At 37.0% G+C, this 17,175-nt stretch overlaps 1 protein-coding gene across 1 annotated transcript in view; it reads right to left on the bottom strand.

The window, feature by feature from the left end:
* Positions 1 to 16,211, bottom strand: part of DTNBP1 (dystrobrevin binding protein 1) — a gene marked incomplete at its 3' end in the record, with an annotated part of 61,552 nt that extends 45,341 nt beyond the window's left edge. The window contains exons 1-5 of the mRNA XM_009706452.1: positions 16,167 to 16,211; positions 13,025 to 13,075; positions 12,099 to 12,159; positions 8,159 to 8,291; positions 95 to 227 (exon numbers count right to left, since the gene is read on the bottom strand). Coding sequence (XP_009704754.1) covers positions 95 to 227; positions 8,159 to 8,270 — 245 coding nt within the window. The remainder of the gene's footprint in view (positions 1 to 94; positions 228 to 8,158; positions 8,292 to 12,098; positions 12,160 to 13,024; positions 13,076 to 16,166) is intronic.
* Positions 16,212 to 17,175: the final 964 nt, after the last annotated feature.

Genomic DNA, 17,175 nt, shown 5'->3' with positions numbered 1-17,175 from the left:
GTAAAAAGGATTGTATTATTTACGGGGGAAAAAAATAATCGCAAAAGGCTTATATTTGATGCTAATTTATATTTATAGCAATTGTTTTAGTTACCTTTTTGTTTTCTTGTAGTTTTCCAGCTGTAAAGTCTGCACACATTTGTATCTTTCCAACTCACACTGTTCACATAGGTCCTCAAGACACAATAGATGATTCTCCATTTCCTCAAAGTTTGCCTCTAGCTGGGCTATAAGAAATACTTATATGAATATCAAATTGTATCAATAGATGGACAACTCACCTGAACAGAAACAGGAATTCATAATGGTACATAATTAGCATTGTAATAGTTACACACATATAAATGGCTCAAAGACAAACAAATCTCAGTCCCTATCACATAGTAAAGAGTGACAGCAGAGCCACGTTAAGGGAGATCTATCTGAGGTACCCTTTGTAGTAAGATGCTGAACGACTATATTTGCCTCAGCATCTTGGTCTCCCAGGCTTGTGCTCTATACTTCACGAAAAGAAGCATCCAGAACTCATAACGCAATTTCGGCTCTTGGGCACACTGTCAGTTTAGCCCTTCCTGCCTGGTACCAATCTGAGGAATAAAGGTGTGCTGACCAAAATCAGCACTAATCTGAAATTATTCACATGAAGCAAAAATAAAGCATACTGGGAGAATTTTAACTTTTACATGACCTTGTGATAATATGAAATAATATAGAACTCACAAGTTTGCTCAGAAGACAGACCCTTTACGGATAGGCAAATCTCTAGATTTACCTATTTTGCCTATCCGTGCACTTAAAAACATGCAAAACATCTTAATCTCCTCTTTAACCATCATTGCTCAGAGTCTCCATTTAAAGGACATCATGCCTATGAAAAGCCCAGAGAAACCTGACCTTATCTCACAGCTTCCACCCTGTTTTGAGTAGCAATTTGGACTAGAGAACTCCCGAGGTCCCTTCTGACCTGAATTATCCCATGTGAATCTTGTATCAAACGATCACTCTCCCTACGGGTGATTAATGCTGAACTTCATGTCCCTCCTCAGGATCCCAAAGGGGAAAAACTATTGTCCCAAACTCTAACCAGCTAGTCACTCTGGGATGGAGCTGTGTGACTACAGGACTATTATTCACCTTTTTGCCAGGACCTCTCCTATACCAGAGGGAAGGTAAGTTGCAGGAGGGAGGATAAATCACATTTTTACAAACAAAATAGCAACCAAAGAACAGAAGTGAGTTTGCAATTCAGAGACAGATACACTAAACTCTTGCAGCATGTGAACTTGATTGTTGATGCAAAGAACTACACAAATTATGGAAATGATAGCAGAAAACCTAAAGCAACTCTGAGCTTTGGCAAACGGTTGTGTTTCAGTGTTGCCTGTAACAGACAGAAGCAATCTCCACAAAGCAAGACAATAACTATTAAGTTCAAGGTAGAAAAAAGTGATTTAAAGTTAATGCATTTTGGACGCTCAAAAGAAGGAAACGGCAAGCTGAAGGCATCAGTCAAATCTTGAATTCTGGTTTGGCCATTCTACTTGAAGCCTACCTTGGAGTAAACAAAATTTCAACTTTCTTAGCCATTACTCTATTAGAAACTGCTATCCTAGCGGTCCCCTAGAAAAGCAAAAGTTAAGACCTCATAAACAAATTTCCTAACATGCATATTCATACTTTCAGTTCCAACTACTTAATAAGATTTCTTTAGTCCCTATCAAGTAAGGTACTGCTCCACAACAATCAGAAAGGGAAACATGAATCATATAATCAGCAAAGATTTCCTTAAAATATTTATCTGCATACAGATCACCCGGCGGGGGGGTGTCACAAAAAAGAAAGGGCAGTTGACAGTTACTGTGGAAACAAGTTTGAGGAAAACCAGTGTTTTCAGTTCTACACATTGTGATGTGGCACACGCATTGTTTACCACACACTCAACTTTCTCTCATAAAATCCAGATGTATTCAAAGGGCAAGGGCAATACCATCACTACAGTTATGGTTGGTGGTCTCTTTTTCCTTAAGAAATGGAATTTTCTGAGTGCATTAAAATCCAAATGTCTGTATTATGCTAACTTGCTTTTCAGAATGATTGCCCACTTATTAATTCGCAAAATTCACAAACACAGCAGGACTCAAGATAATTTAGTAAGGTACCTATCAACCACTGGTTTTTTCCCCACTTAAAACCCCCACCACCTGCTTTGCTGCACTTGCTGTTGAAATAATATTAAAAGACACCACCAAAGAACAGGAAAAATAAAGAGGATGAAGAAAAGTGAATTCTAGAGGGCAGCTGGTTCCTAGCACTAGCATTTGAGCAGCCTCTAGTGGGAACCGCAGAAACCACTGTGCTCCTGAAGAACAGGAATGAACGCCTAAGATCTCGCCAGAAGACAACACTTCGGCTTTACTGCAAAGCAGGTTTCAGGTTTTTTCTTTCTGAAGTGAAAGAAAACTAACTTGCTCTTCACAAAACAACTTGAAGACTAGCTCCATAGCAATAGCACCTGCTATGGTTGTGAATTAACACCTCTCCTACCCAAATGAGAACGTATGCACTGTGCATCAAAAGAAAGTTCCAACCAAAGCTACATATTTAATCAGTTTGAAACTTAAGCCATAATTATTTGATCAGCTCGTATCTATATTCACAAATAAGCTCATACTTTTAAACAGGTATTTAGCAAAAATATGAAATCTAGAAATTAATTTCCAATTTACAGTTCACTGTAGCACCTAGAATGAATCTGCCCCAGGAAGCCAGGGAATGTTCTAAAGAATACCAGCAAGATTACTATTTCTTTTCCAGCTCTTCAAGAAATCCCACAACCAAAATGGTCAGGCAACAATCACCACCTCACTCTGAAACAACATTCCTATGAAAAAAACACCTCCTGCTTTTCATCTTTTTAAAGAGGCTGGAAAAAAATCCATTGTAACCTTAGATTAAGAATATTCCTGTATAGTAATATGCCACACTTGGTAGAAATAATATTTTTTATTAGATAGCTGAAAAAAACCCCCTTGTTCTTTAGGTCTCACCAGTCCAATAATATTAGTTTGGCCTGTATTTGTTACACTATCACAGGTATAACAACACTATTGCAAGTTTTAGTTCCTAGTTTTAATTTTTTTTAAGCATGTTAATGTTTGATCAGATTATATTAGATTGAATTATCTTCCATCAGTGTACACTGTTTTTCTTAAGTTTACCAGCTACTCAGGTATTCAAGTATTTATCTAGAACTCAACAACCTCCAAAACCAATTCTGTACCTGAAAACACTCTATCTAAAGTTTAGCTAATTTAAATTTATCACATAGATTTATTTTTTTTTTAAACTGGAATCTATGTTACCCGTAGTTCTGCAGTAGAACAAAAATTGTTAGAAAACCTAAGTCACAGCTGTATATCAGAAAATACAACAGTTTCCCATTTTTCCTACAATAGCTTTAAATGCAGCTTTCCTGCACTGTCCCGGCCACCAAAACAACAGAAACTACCAGGGAGTATTAAAGACCTTTTTTACAAAGTTTATTCATTTTCTGATTAAAAGGCAAAAAGGCAGAAATCAGAAAGGATGGAAACAATTACATCAAGGAAATTCTCTCTACCTTGAGGTCAGAGAGGGACACAGATTACTAAAAGCTTAAAATGAGCAGTGAAAGACACATATATATATATATATAAGAAGAGTTCAATTCAGCTGCAGCACTTGAAAAAAAGTCTTTACATAATTACAGTCCTACTAGCACTCAATTTTTATTTGTTTTTAAAGAAAAGATTTTAAACACAGGTAGTATCATACCATTTACATGAAGCTAAAGCAGCTTCTTTGCTGAAACTACACAGCAAGTATCCTAGGATATTTTCCCTTCTGTATTCAAGCCATAGACATTTCCAAGTTTACACCATCAAACTATACGCCTTTTATACATATATATACATGTGTATATCTACCTCATACAACAACCCTCTCCACCGACGCATTCTGCCTTGGAGTCTATGAAAGAGAAAAACTCCTCGTTGAACATAGGTATCTTTACACTACATTATTCAAATCCCTTGGGTTTACATACATCTCCCCAATATTTTCCCTGATTTTCTCAGTAAGAGAAAAATGTTGTTTCATCTCAGACAATGAAACTCATGAAAGCAAGAAAAGTAACAGCAGTTTTTAAACCAACCAACCAGTTAGAAAAATTGTTTTAATTAATAACATTATTTTCTTTAAACATTTTCCCAAATGCAAACTACTACTCATTTACAGTAGAAGTTTTTAGAGCTCTCCTAACTTTAAAAATAATTTTAAAATCAAAAAGAAACCACTAAAAACTAGATTCTTCTAATGGAATGGGTGTTCTAGATTTCTGCATCACAAAACATGTATCCAGTTGTTTTTTCAAGAGCTATCGACTGCTAGATGCTATCGAAAAAGAAATTGTTATTTAAGTAACCAAACACAATTCAGAAGTCTAAGTTCAAATGCCTGCTCCGTGAAAAATCTTGATTAATATACTGTCTGGTCTTAAATTCACTTTTAACTTGACCAATACCTGCTACTATCTAAATCCTGACCATAGGCCACAATCAATAAATAGATGATAGTAAACTAACGACTTCTGTTCCCCACAGACACTCACGTCTTCCCCAAGGAGACAAGTCTATGGGCTATTACTCACGACACTTTTGCCTCCTACAAGTACTGCTTCAGAAGTTGTCTACAAGCTGATGAAATGAACAAAAATTAAATCCTATAATCTCAGAATACAAGATGTTGCTGGAAGCATACTGCATCACTCAAACTGGAAAAGCCTTTGGCATTTTTACCAAGAAATTAAAAAATAAGTATATTTCATTAAACCACACTTTTTTCCTGCAAAGCAAGTACCCAAAATACGGGGTATTAAGTCTGTAAAGTAGTTCAAATGTTATCAAAATCTTGTATTTAAAGAAAAAGATACTACAATAACTGTGATTTTGTATTTCACAAGTTTTAGTACATTTCCTTAATGTCTGAAGAAACCATTAAGAAGTCTTTAATCCCACTTCTTAAACAAAGGGAACATGGCTTATTTTTTTTTAATGCAAATTCTGGACAAATTGGATCGAATTTTGTAAAGCTAGAAAATGGCAACTTTCATACTTAATACACAACCTGAAAATAAAGTGTGAGCTTCTGCTCAAGCTATAAACAAGGATACTTCCCCTAAGCAATGCAAAAAGTTTCTGTTTCCCTAATGGATTTTCACACTCATCTAAGCCATACTTCAGAAAAAAATATTTATTAAAGATTAGGAGGCGGCAATGGCTTTTATCTCTGTGAATATATACCCAGCCTTATTTTCTTTGAGTCTCACCAGTCTAAATATTTTCAGTTTACATTGGATCTGTCACCTGTGTTCATGACCAGCCTTTCTGAAACCAATACCAAGTTGATGTTTAACATCGGCTGTTTAAAAAAAACATGGAAAAGTGGATTTGGATCAAGGTTTGTGTGCATCCATTTGCTGAAATCAAACCAGGTATTTGAGCAAAACGCTTCTGTTCAAACATGAAGTATATTTCATATTAAGTATGTCCAATATCAGTAAGCAAATATTTTCTATAAAAATATTTTCAAATAAAAATTGGCTTCAGTGATGATTCAAATTCTGTGCTTTGAAAGCACAGTAACTGCCCTTTCCACTTTTACATGAGATTAATTTTTTTCTTCAAAGTTTTCAACAGCAGCTACAAGACACTGCGTAATACAACAAGTTTATCAAATGAAGACACAGACTTTTTACTTGAAGTGAGGGATGACTGATCATGTGAGTACCTAAGTTAAAGGGCTTTATTTATAAAAGTGCTAATGAAAATGTGTCTTGTAACACACAGCAAAAGCTGAAGAATCTGTACATGACTCATACCCATTTTAAGTCACTAAAAAGGCTCATTTCCATTATCTGAAATTTCTTTTATGAAAAACAGCCAGGGTTCCCTGTCTACTTTCAAAATGAAAGCATTACTAGATTTATTAGAAGCATATCATGTCACAACATAGAACTATTACTTTTCTGAAATGACCAAGATTAGCCAAATTACATCTCAGAGGCACAACCAGGACACAGCAGTTTATAACACTACATTCACCTGTTTTTTACACAGAATGTTTCACTTGTATTTAAAATTCACAGCCACAGTATTAGTTGTCTCTTGGAAAAGTGAATACAGTTAACATTTGTAAAAAGCAGAGTTACAAAACCAAAAAAGAGTGAGCAGAATATCACAGTAAATTTCTGGTAAATCACTTCCAGAAGCATAGATGTTGAATTTGGTATAAGTCATACCTTTCTCTTCAAATAGACTCTATAGAACTTATCAGAAAAAAAAACAATTCCAAAAAACTCACAGTGGGTAGGAGGAACTAATAAAAACCTCTAAGTAAATTACTTGAAATCTGACACAAAAGGTGAGGCTAGGAGATTTGGTTCAAATCTCACAACCTTAGCAGTAGACTTGAAAATTCATTAGTTTCCCCAAGCAGACTGGTTAATGCTTCCTTAAATCCTGCTTGTGCAGTATCAAAATTATTCTAAAGACACTGAGCCTTCTCCAAGTAATTCTACAATCAGGGTAAGATTAATTCTGGTTCATAAAACTGTAACATCAGAAAGGGGAAGGTAACCCCAATTCATCAGGATTTATAGCATTTGCAGTTACGAACTATAAAGACAATTCCATTAGGTTTTTATTATATTGTTTATCTTTGGTCTACCAGTGGACTGCATCACTTTGTGCCTGATGATATTAAAATCAGTATTTAAATAAATCATTATTTGAATTTATATTTCCTTGGAAAATAATTGAGCTTTTCAAAAAGCCAACATTAAACGGCTACCACACATGATAAATCCTTACTAAACAAGGTGGTATAAGAAAATCATAATAAAAAATGAAACATACTCCTTGGTTCAGAAAGAAATAGCAAAGTTATTACTAGCCTACCTAGGAACAAAAGCCGATTTGTGCATAGTCACTGACCACTTAAGAATGAGAAATTAGCCTTTGAACACAGAAAAGAACCCTCTTTTTCTTCACATCAGATGCCAGCACACAAATCCGGCCCACACCACAAACAACAAGAGCTGCAATTACATGAAGAATTTCTGCATACTTCCCAGCTGGTGCAAGAATAGCGCAGGCAGAGTCCCTGGGGAACTCAGCTACTGAAATCCATGCACAGACAGCAGTTTTTCAAAACTTTCTTTTGATGCAACTTGAGCAGATTTTCACGGAGGCATCAAGAGACCTACTGTTGACAGAAAGGCTTGCTACTCATCAAGCGCTGCATCCCCATTTCAAGGCTCAGTAACACTAGAGCTTTTCAGAGACTAAGAGGCCAGAACATTTTTTCCTAATTTCATTTTCAACAGTGGATCAACTGTTTTGTACGAGAGGTTTCCAGAAGTAGTCTGCTAAAGCATTCATCTATTCATCTTCTCACCTTTTACATTAAATCAACAGGTAACATTTGGTAAAGTTATAAAAATTGGAACTCATCTAACAAACATGAGGTATTTGGTAACCTTAATATGTAGTATTGCTAGTTTCACCTATGAAAAATTTCGGTATCACTTCAGAATAGCTTAATCCTGTACAGTAACTTAAACTACGAAAGTTAGCTTGGAACCAACAGCTACTCTCAACAAAAAGTTTCTGCCTTGAAAGCATCCCAAGCCAGATAAATTTCTCTCCCCTGTACCCCAAAAAATAATGTTTTAAACCAAATTATTATACAAAATAACATAGACTCAAAGAGAAGCAACTACATACATGAATGTGCACACTACTTACAAATCTTTAAGAATTTAGAGAGACTTCAAGAATAATATTTTCCAACTGTTCACACCAAGACATGCAATTGTTAATTTTTTTTTTCCAAATAATACATACAAATAAAACATAAAAAATTTTAACTGCTGGGAGAGCAACCACCACTAATTTTGCTCTTTTATAAAACCAGTTTCTTTAAGAACTACTGTTTTACAATAGAAAGGATGTGTTCGGGAAGCAAATTTAAAATTTATAATTACAAAGTTCACTACAGCTGAACTCCAGCCTAATCCTCTGTACTGACTTGAATGCTTGTTATGTTTATAAAACCTTACCTAGGCTTGCTGTGAGGCATTCCAGATCTGCTAAAAACCCAGGTATTTGTTGGAGCTGATCCTGTAGTTCCACCAGACTGTTCCTTTTCTTCTCCCAATGTGCAGAAAGCATCACAACTTCACTATCCACCAGCTGAAACAAACAGGTTCTTTACTTACAAATTTATGTACTTATTTATGAACATCTTGACTAATTTTTAGAATTAATGCACCTGTAAGCATAAGGTCAGCATAGCAACCCTATAGCACTGCCACTTGTGTAATTCTCCAGTTTGCATATAATATGTTCAAGAAAGCCCCTGTAGTATGAAATATTTGTATCAAAATGCATTGATCAAAACAAGATAAAAAGTTATTTCTCAATATACTAATGAGTGTAGGAAACATTTTATGGATTTTCTTAACTGTAAATAACATGCATCTGGAATTTTGACAGCAACATCGCACTGGTATACAGTAACAGCATTGCAGTGCTGCAATGTAATGCTTATTTAGATCAATACTCTAATGTCACTAGTCATACCAATTTAATCTTAACAAAAAAACTGAAAACTTTGCACAATCAAAATACTCTACAAAAATAAATAAAAGGAATGACAATTTTTAAAAAGTTGCCCTTGTAACAGTCCTGCTCTTCTAATAAATTTAACCGCAGTAGTTGCACGTCTTTATGAACACACTTCCACATTAGTTCAATTTTTATTGTTTGATTCTTCCTAACTTTTATTATACAACAGTATAATGAGAAGAGGATACACTGCTTAAAAATTTTATTTATGTAGGTCAGATTCTATGAAAAACAGTAAGATCAAGAGCTCTTAGGTAGCAAATGTTTACTTTATATATGGTACCTGAGATGATTCAATTATAGTTTTCCTGTTCTTAGTCCCATTACCCATTCTTTCTCCTGCACATAACTGCAGCCCATGGCTGCACCTGCATTCTGAATTCCTCAGGTTTTGAAGAATTTAGTTGCAGAAACTGAAAAGGTCTGAGCAATGGGCAAAGGAAGTTCTCAAAGATTTACAATTCTACCCACTTTCAGAAGAACGACAACTTTCCCATTTCCAAATTCCTCCAGCTACCTATTCCTGTCAAGAAGCCATTCTGTTTTACCAGGCAAGGTTTGAAAACTTATTCCAAAGCCCAGAGAGTAATGAAACGTTTCCGAAGACCAACATCCTTATTTAAATAAAACCAAGTCTATTTTTGAGAATGAGATATGGGATTTAGATCAGATAAACAGTAAAATAAACAAAATACACCATGAGATGGGGGCAAACACCACAAAAAGATTTTAGCTCAGAGATAACTGAATGCAGCTAAAATTACAATCATCTAAAAGCAATATTTTTAGGACAATTTTGTAAATGGAACCGGTAGTTAACATTTATAATTTAACACGGTAAGACTGTAGGCAGCAATTCAAGCTTGAGATTTTCACTTTCCTTTCTCTATTCAACATTTATAAATGAGACAGTACGAATAGTTTATCTGCTACTGGCCAGTACCAGAAATAGGACACTGGATGAGCGGACCTTTAGGTCTGACATACTACAGTCAATCTTGCGTGCTTACACAATTCTTATTTTACCGAGCCCTGTATTTTCTACTTCTATAAAAAAGAAACAAAAAACCACAAGCAATACATATTTTGGATTCGCCCAAAAGTAAGCATCTGAATTTAATGGAAAATTTCGAAGTCTTCGGGGAAGTTTTTCATTCTAATTTTCCCAAACGGCCATAATATGTGAGATTAAGGTTACATTGGCTTTATGCATATGAAACCTCACATTGTTTTCAGAACTACAATTTTTAAAGCAAACTATTAGCAAGTATTACAAAACTGTAAGCAAGTCATTTAAGAGATGTTCTTAAAAAAAAAAAATATCGTCATGAGCAGTAAAACACACAAAGCTGGCAGGGAGAACTTCATCTCTAATAACTGAAGGTTTCCACTGGAACACATGGCAAAGGTGGGCCATGCTATTAGGCAAGAGAAAGAAGAACATAAGGTAATATCTTTCTTACCCTAAATACACCTCTTCACAATACATTAAGCAGTGAGTTTTTTATCCACTGGAAAAAGATGCAGAGAAGGCTCCTAAGGAATCCAAGAGTCAGGGAGGATGCAGCCGGCCAAGGTGAAGGTTTCAGCTGGGACAGAGAGCCCCCCAGCCCAGTCCTGCTCAGCATCATGGCCACCCAGCTTACATTGTCTATGCCTTAAACGGGGCTTGAAATGGAAAGTCTGGTGCACAGCAATGCATTGGTAGCATTGGCACTGGAAGTTTTCTTTCCCTTCATTCCAGAACTAAACCACACAACTTGTCACTTTACTCCCACGGCAGGAAAACTGAACAAAATTAGGAGAAAGCACAGACGCTTCCTGAATCTTTTCAGCCGGACAATCAAATCTTGCCCTTTCCTGTCCATTAGGAGAGGGCAGCAAACAGTGTCAGAGCAACAGCCCGACCCCGATACTAACCACCGCCATGCCTCAACCCCAAATATATTCTATACTTCCCCAGCGCCCCCACTGCTTTTAAAGAGCTACAGCAGTAACACGCAACATCACTTTTGCAATTGTTTACATTGCATCACATTATTTAATGTTTGCATTCCATTATTGTTTACATTACTATTTATTGTTTACACTGCCATTTATTGGCAATGTTAAGATGACTTAAGCAGTCTCAAAATAATATTCCTAGCTAACTGAAAATCTTTCAAATAATGGCAGCAGAGTGCAAAAACTGACCAGCTGAACTTCTGGATATGTCTTATTTTTACCATCACTTTCTTGTCACGTTCTGACAAAGTCATATTTCTCAATATCCTTCTCTAACCTAATACATCCCACAGAAAAAGAGTAAGCTGATATAATTAATATTTTTTGCTTAAATGCAAGTAGTGATTGCAACTATCTGAATAAAGGACAGAAGACAAGAAATTCTGGGTGTCAATGTATCAGTTGAAAAGCACTTTAAAAGCACTAGGAAATTCTCATACTCAATGTTTGCTATAGAAATTGAAATCTTAGAAAGTAAACAGGAGAATGAACTTCAGATAATTCTTGTTAGACGATACCTTGTGAGAAACATGATCACAGAGAATTTCCATTTTCACGGTATCTATATTTAATGCTTTATTAATTGTAGGCTGAGTACCATCAAATCTGGAAGAGCTGTGAGAAACAAGAGGAACTGGACATTCTGATCCATTTCATCAGCTGCCTGTCAAACACCATCTTAAAACCACAGTAAAAAACAAGGCAACTTGGCATTCTTCCCAAGCAACAATACAGAGTATTACTTTTTCATTATACTGGCTGTACTGGATCCAGCTGGGATGGAGTTAATTTTTCTTCATAGCAGCCCATATGGTGCTGTGTCTTGGATTTCTGACCAAAACAGTGTTGATAATACACCAACGTTTTGGTTATCGCTGACCAGTGTGTCAAGGCTTTCTCTCTTCCCCACTCATTCCCACTCTCCCTGCAGTGAGCAGACTGAGGGTGGGCAAGAAGCTGGGAGGGAATAGAGCTGGAACAGTTGACCATTGGCCAGAGGGATATTTCCTACCATGTAACATCATGCTCAACAGTAAAAACTAGGGGCTCGGTCTCCCAAGGTAACCATTGCTCTGAGACCAGCTGAGCATCAGTCTGCTTGTGGGAAGTTTTGAGTGATAGCTTTTGCATCACTTGTTTACCCTCTGCCCTTCAATTACTAAACTGTCTTTACCTTGAAACACGACTTTTCTCATTTCTGTTCTTCCTGTTCTCTCCTCTGTCCCACTGGTGGGGGAGTGAACAGGGCTGTGTGGGTGCTTACCTAGTACACAGGGTCAATCCAGTGTGCTGGTACTAAAAATTTTAGTTTAAAATTATTTACACTTTGAAAAATATTTCAAGTGTGGCACTGTTACTTTTTCTTACCTCTCCAGCTTTTGCACAATCTTTGGCTCCTTTGTGAAGGGCAGCCCAAGCATCTTCATATCTGAAGAGAAGAAAGATAAATGACTGTTCTTACTGTGTTCTTCTTACAAAGGAAGAGGATTTCATAGATGCCACTGTGCTCATATTTACAGGGACTATCACAAATAACAGTTTAAAATGTCGTACAGTTCTTTCTGGTATTTACTGTTCTACTAAGACAAATATACAGTAAGAAACTTCTTTCAAAGAAAAAGCGATTCATGTTTTTTACCTGCTAGCTTACTTTCAGAGCTAAATGGACCTGCAATATTTATAAGACTACACACAAGAGCCTTAAGCACTACTTGGAACACAATTTCATTAAGAAAATGAAAAAAAAAATTAACAAGATTGTAATCACATCCTCCCTCCCCCCCCCCAAAAAAAAAGGGTACTAGATTTTTTTTTTTTTTTAAGAGAAAAATACAAAGGAAATTTATAATGCAGATAGCTTCTGTTACTCAGAAAAAATATGAGCAAATATTCAGGGAATACATTATCTTTTCATGGTAACGACAGGCATACTGTCTCTATTGGAACAGAACAAAATCGTATCAAATAGGTAAGAGTTATAAAACATCAAATGAAACCACAGGCTGGGCCTCGCTGCTGGTCTCCTTCATCCCAGTGCATTAGACCATGAACTAAAGTCATCTTCCAAACGTTGCTTTTCCTCCAGACCTTCTGTTTCATTAGCATGTCAGCACTTCAGGATTGGGCAAGCTTTAAACATATTTATCATTTGGTAACCACCCCACTCCAGTAACTGCAGAACATCCAAAAAAACTACCAGTAACACCTTCATTTTCTTCCCATTTTCTTAACCTAATAAAGTTATTTCTGAAATTATAGAAAGCAGACACTAACAAAGAAATGGAAGGTCATACCTGCTCAGTAATTCCAGTCCAGCAGAAAACTCTGGCAAACACTGAACAGTTCTATAAAACAAATTGTAAAATATACAAATATTATTAATAAATAGAAGGTTGTTACAAAAATTGTTTGCACACACATCTGCATTTGACAGATATGCTGACCACAGAAATATTCCCTACTGTTCACTTTCACAAACATTTTCTCAATTCTGGTTTACAATGCGTTACACAGTGTATCTTATAAGAATATTCCAAAGCTAGGGTGGTTTTTTTTTTCCCCCTTGTTATTTTATGGTAGCCCATTCTTACCTCTTTTTGACTATGTCCATTAAAAACAACTTTTATGAGATAATTTCTTAGTACAGTTAACAAATACACAGGATGAATATTGTTTTAACGTAAAACAGTAGACAGAAACATTCTGAAAATAAGACTACTATACAAGTTCTTTAGGTCCCTCAATAAAGATAGTGCACTTAATATATTCCACATTAAAAATACATACTAAGCTAAAGAACCTTCGCCAGTTTAATGCTCTAATGATCTCCTATTGGATGCATACATTTTCATTAATAACAGCTTGCAATATAAAGGCAACTTATCATAACTTAAAGAAAATTAACAATGCAGCATTTTTAAGGATGTAGTACATGAAGATCTTGATGTCATCCAAGATTTGTCTCTTGGAAGATTACCAGAATGTAAAATGTTTCGCACTGTCATCCAAACAATTTGAATGGGAAAAAAACAAATACCACAAGTGAAACCTCTTTTTCGTTAAACCAAGTGACTCGGTGAGGTGGGAAGGGACCTCAGGCAGTCGCTAGTGCAACCTCCTGTCCAAAGCAGGGCCAGCTATGGGATCAGACCAGCTTGCTCAGGGCTTTGTCCAGTTGCAACGTGAAAACCTCTGACGGCAGAAACTTCACAGGCTCTGTGAGCAACCCATTCCACTGCCTGACTGTCCTCACAAGGAAAAAGCTTCTCCTTACAGCCTTTTCCTGTCTGAACATCTCCCATTTCAACTTATGCCTATCGCTTTTTGTGTTCCCACCTCATAACAGTCTCCTTGATAACCTCTTCATAGGTAACGCCAGGCTCCTGTTAGGTGTCCCCAAAATTATCTGTTGTCCAGGCTGAACAAGCTCCAGTCTCAGCCTTTTGTCATACACAGAGTTCCAGCCCAAATCATCTTGGTGGCCCTCCACTAAACTTGCTCCAGGTTATCAATGCCTTTCTCACGCTGAGGGCTCAAACTGGACACAGCAGCTAGATGTGGTCTAAGGACTGCTGAGCTCAGGGGATAACCACCTCCCTCAATCCTACTGCCTGTGGTGCTGTTCTCACAGCACAGAAAGCTACTGGCCTTCCTCACCGCCAGGCATGCTGCTGGTTCACATACAGCTTGCTGTCCGCCAAAACCCCCAGGGTCTTTTCAGCAAAGCTGCTTCCCAACTAGTCAGTCAGCCCCGGGCTGTATTGTTGCAGAGGATACTTTCTTCCCAGCAAAAGATTTTGGATTTGTACCCCTTGAACTTCATTAAGCACCTCTTGGCTCATATGGCCCTATGGGCTTTTATGGGTCGAGTTCCCCAAATTGATCCGCATCCACTACCGGTCAGTCTCTTCCACAAACACTTTTGCTAAGCACAGAGGACTGGGAGACCTTGTTTGTGAGGACCAAAGCAATGAAGGCACTGAGTACCTCAACAACATCTACATTTGCTGTCACTAAATCATCCACCCCGTCCATCAACAATCCCATGTTTTCTTTGTTCAACCTTTTACTACCAATGCAGGGCAAAAAGCTCCTCTTCTTGTCCTTAACATTGTAAATGTCAATTCTAGGTGAGCTCTGGCTTTCCTAAGGCTATTCCTGCATGCCAAAGAAGTTAGCAACAAGGTATCAAGAAGTTACCCCTTGCACCCTCCAGAACTCTTCTTGACTGTATCCTGCTGTGTTGTCCTTTCAGTAGATGTCAAGGAAGTTAAAGGCCCCCCACAAGAATGAGGGTTTAATGATACGGAGAATTCCCTAAGTTGTTTAGAGAAGATATCGTTTACTCCCTGATCCGATGGTGAACGACAAACTCCCATCGCAACACCACCCTTACTGGCCTCTCCTCTGCTCCTGACCCACAAGCTCTCAGCCATCCTTACAATCAAGTTAAGCGATGTTTGTCCCAAAACTTTATTGGCAAAGCAGAAGTCGCCCCGGCATTCCCCTATTTGTGATGATACAACTGGTTTGCCCAGTGTTTCACAAAAAGTGATGGGTATATTTACAGTACATCAGATGAACCAAAATATTATGGACTGGAAACATACAGAGAAGGCAGTTGCCTAAAATAGGTTTATTCCAACTTTCACCTATTCTTAGTCTAGTTTCTGTGTCTTGTCAATATAACCAGCCTTCTGTTAAAAAACCTTTACTTCCAAAACATCAAGCTTCAGAATTTACAGTTTATTTCAGATGCCTTATTTTTTGTTCAGGGCTTGTTGTTTTAAAACTAGTTTGTGTCTACACACTGTGTTTTAGTAAGAACATGCTTTACACTAAAGCATATCTGAGCTTATTTGAAGAAGCAACATTCACAGACATCATTTACAAAAGTTGAGTAGTCTTTTCCCTTTAGTTTGCGCGGGTTGAAAGAATGAACAATATACTAAAATGTAGAGGATAAAAACAACGAATCACAAATCTTAAATGTTCTTGAAACAGAGAATTGAAGTACTCCATTATACATATATTTTCCACAATAAAAAGGATCATATTTCTGCTCTTACACTAAAAAAATGAATTACAATTTTAGTACACGAGATTCACACGATTGTAAACAATTACATTTCAGTGTACTGCAACCTGAATCTTGTATGAAGTACTACAATAACATTGATTATTCACACAGTTTACACAGTCATTTATAAGTTGTCTGATGGTCATCAGAAATTATTTAGGCCTATCAATAAAGGTTCCATTAAGCAAAGTATTTCCTCAATATTATGGGTTAAGCTTTTCTGTTGTCAAAAGTATATTCTATAAAGTCATATGCAAATGTTCTTGTAACTGGCTTATATATGTGAGCCACTTTCAAATTTTTCTTTAACAAGCGCATCCTAGATCAATGCTATACATTAAGACATTCAGAAGTACCTCTGCCTGCTTTTTTTTGCTTCTCTTGATTTGTCGCCCAAAGTCTTCAACCTATAAATCAAAACACAAAACCATCAGACATTTCCAATACCAAAACCAGAGCACATCTTGTTTGAACACATAATGTGTTAATTCCAGTCTATTATAGTTAATTTTATTTCAGCTTGTTTCACAATAAATCAAATTACACTCAGTTTTGTGGAGACTGTCATATGAAACTATTTCCACCAACACTGCTTCTAAATTATGAGATTTTTCTACAAGTGCATCAAGCAATTGGGTATGAAAAGTTTAATGGGAGCTATATATCCAAGTCATCCAGCTCTCGATACAGCTTCCTTAGCAGACAGGTTAAAGATCCGCAAAGAAATAACCAATCCAATCCTGAAGAACACCCTTTACAAGAAGGCATATGTGCCAAGGAAAAGCATGACAGTCACAGAGACATTTGTACCCACTTGCCCTAAGTCTGCCAACACAAAACCAGCACACACGCAACTTTTCTTCTGCCAACTATCAGAACCTCCAGCAGCATCACCACACTGCACTGCTACTGAGCATATCTGAGGCTTGTTTCACCTATGGCCAATTTCAAACTGACTAGTATTTTGCTCCTAAAAAAGAAAAACAAACCAAAAAATCCAAAACCCTAAGCAACAACCACCAACCCCCCATGCACAACTCTTTTCCACTCTTTTTCAGTCAACTCATGCACACTAGTCAAGTTGGCATGGTAGAGTGAGAATCAAAACCTCCAGCTATTCTCTGACCAGCAAGATGATGGATGTCCTCGGCCTCTATACCCTTTGAAGTCCCGGTAAGGGTTAGGAAGAAACAAAGGGCACGTAGACATGAGCAACATGGAAATGAGCTATGAGCTCCAAAGATATCCTCCAGACGCAACACAGAGATATGTAATTCTGAGTGACGCAGTGACTCGGAAACACCCTAATATACAGATATTCAGGCTGCTTCTAGGGTGAGCCCAATCACTCCTCCACTCTTGACC

The sequence above is a fragment of the Cariama cristata genome, unplaced genomic scaffold (assembly GCF_000690535.1).
Source record: "Cariama cristata isolate BGI_N322 unplaced genomic scaffold, ASM69053v1 scaffold3948, whole genome shotgun sequence".
NCBI classification, from domain to species: Eukaryota; Metazoa; Chordata; class Aves; order Cariamiformes; family Cariamidae; genus Cariama; species Cariama cristata.
The sequence above is the reverse complement of the archived record's forward strand: the minus strand, read 5'-3'. Positions and strand labels throughout refer to the sequence as shown.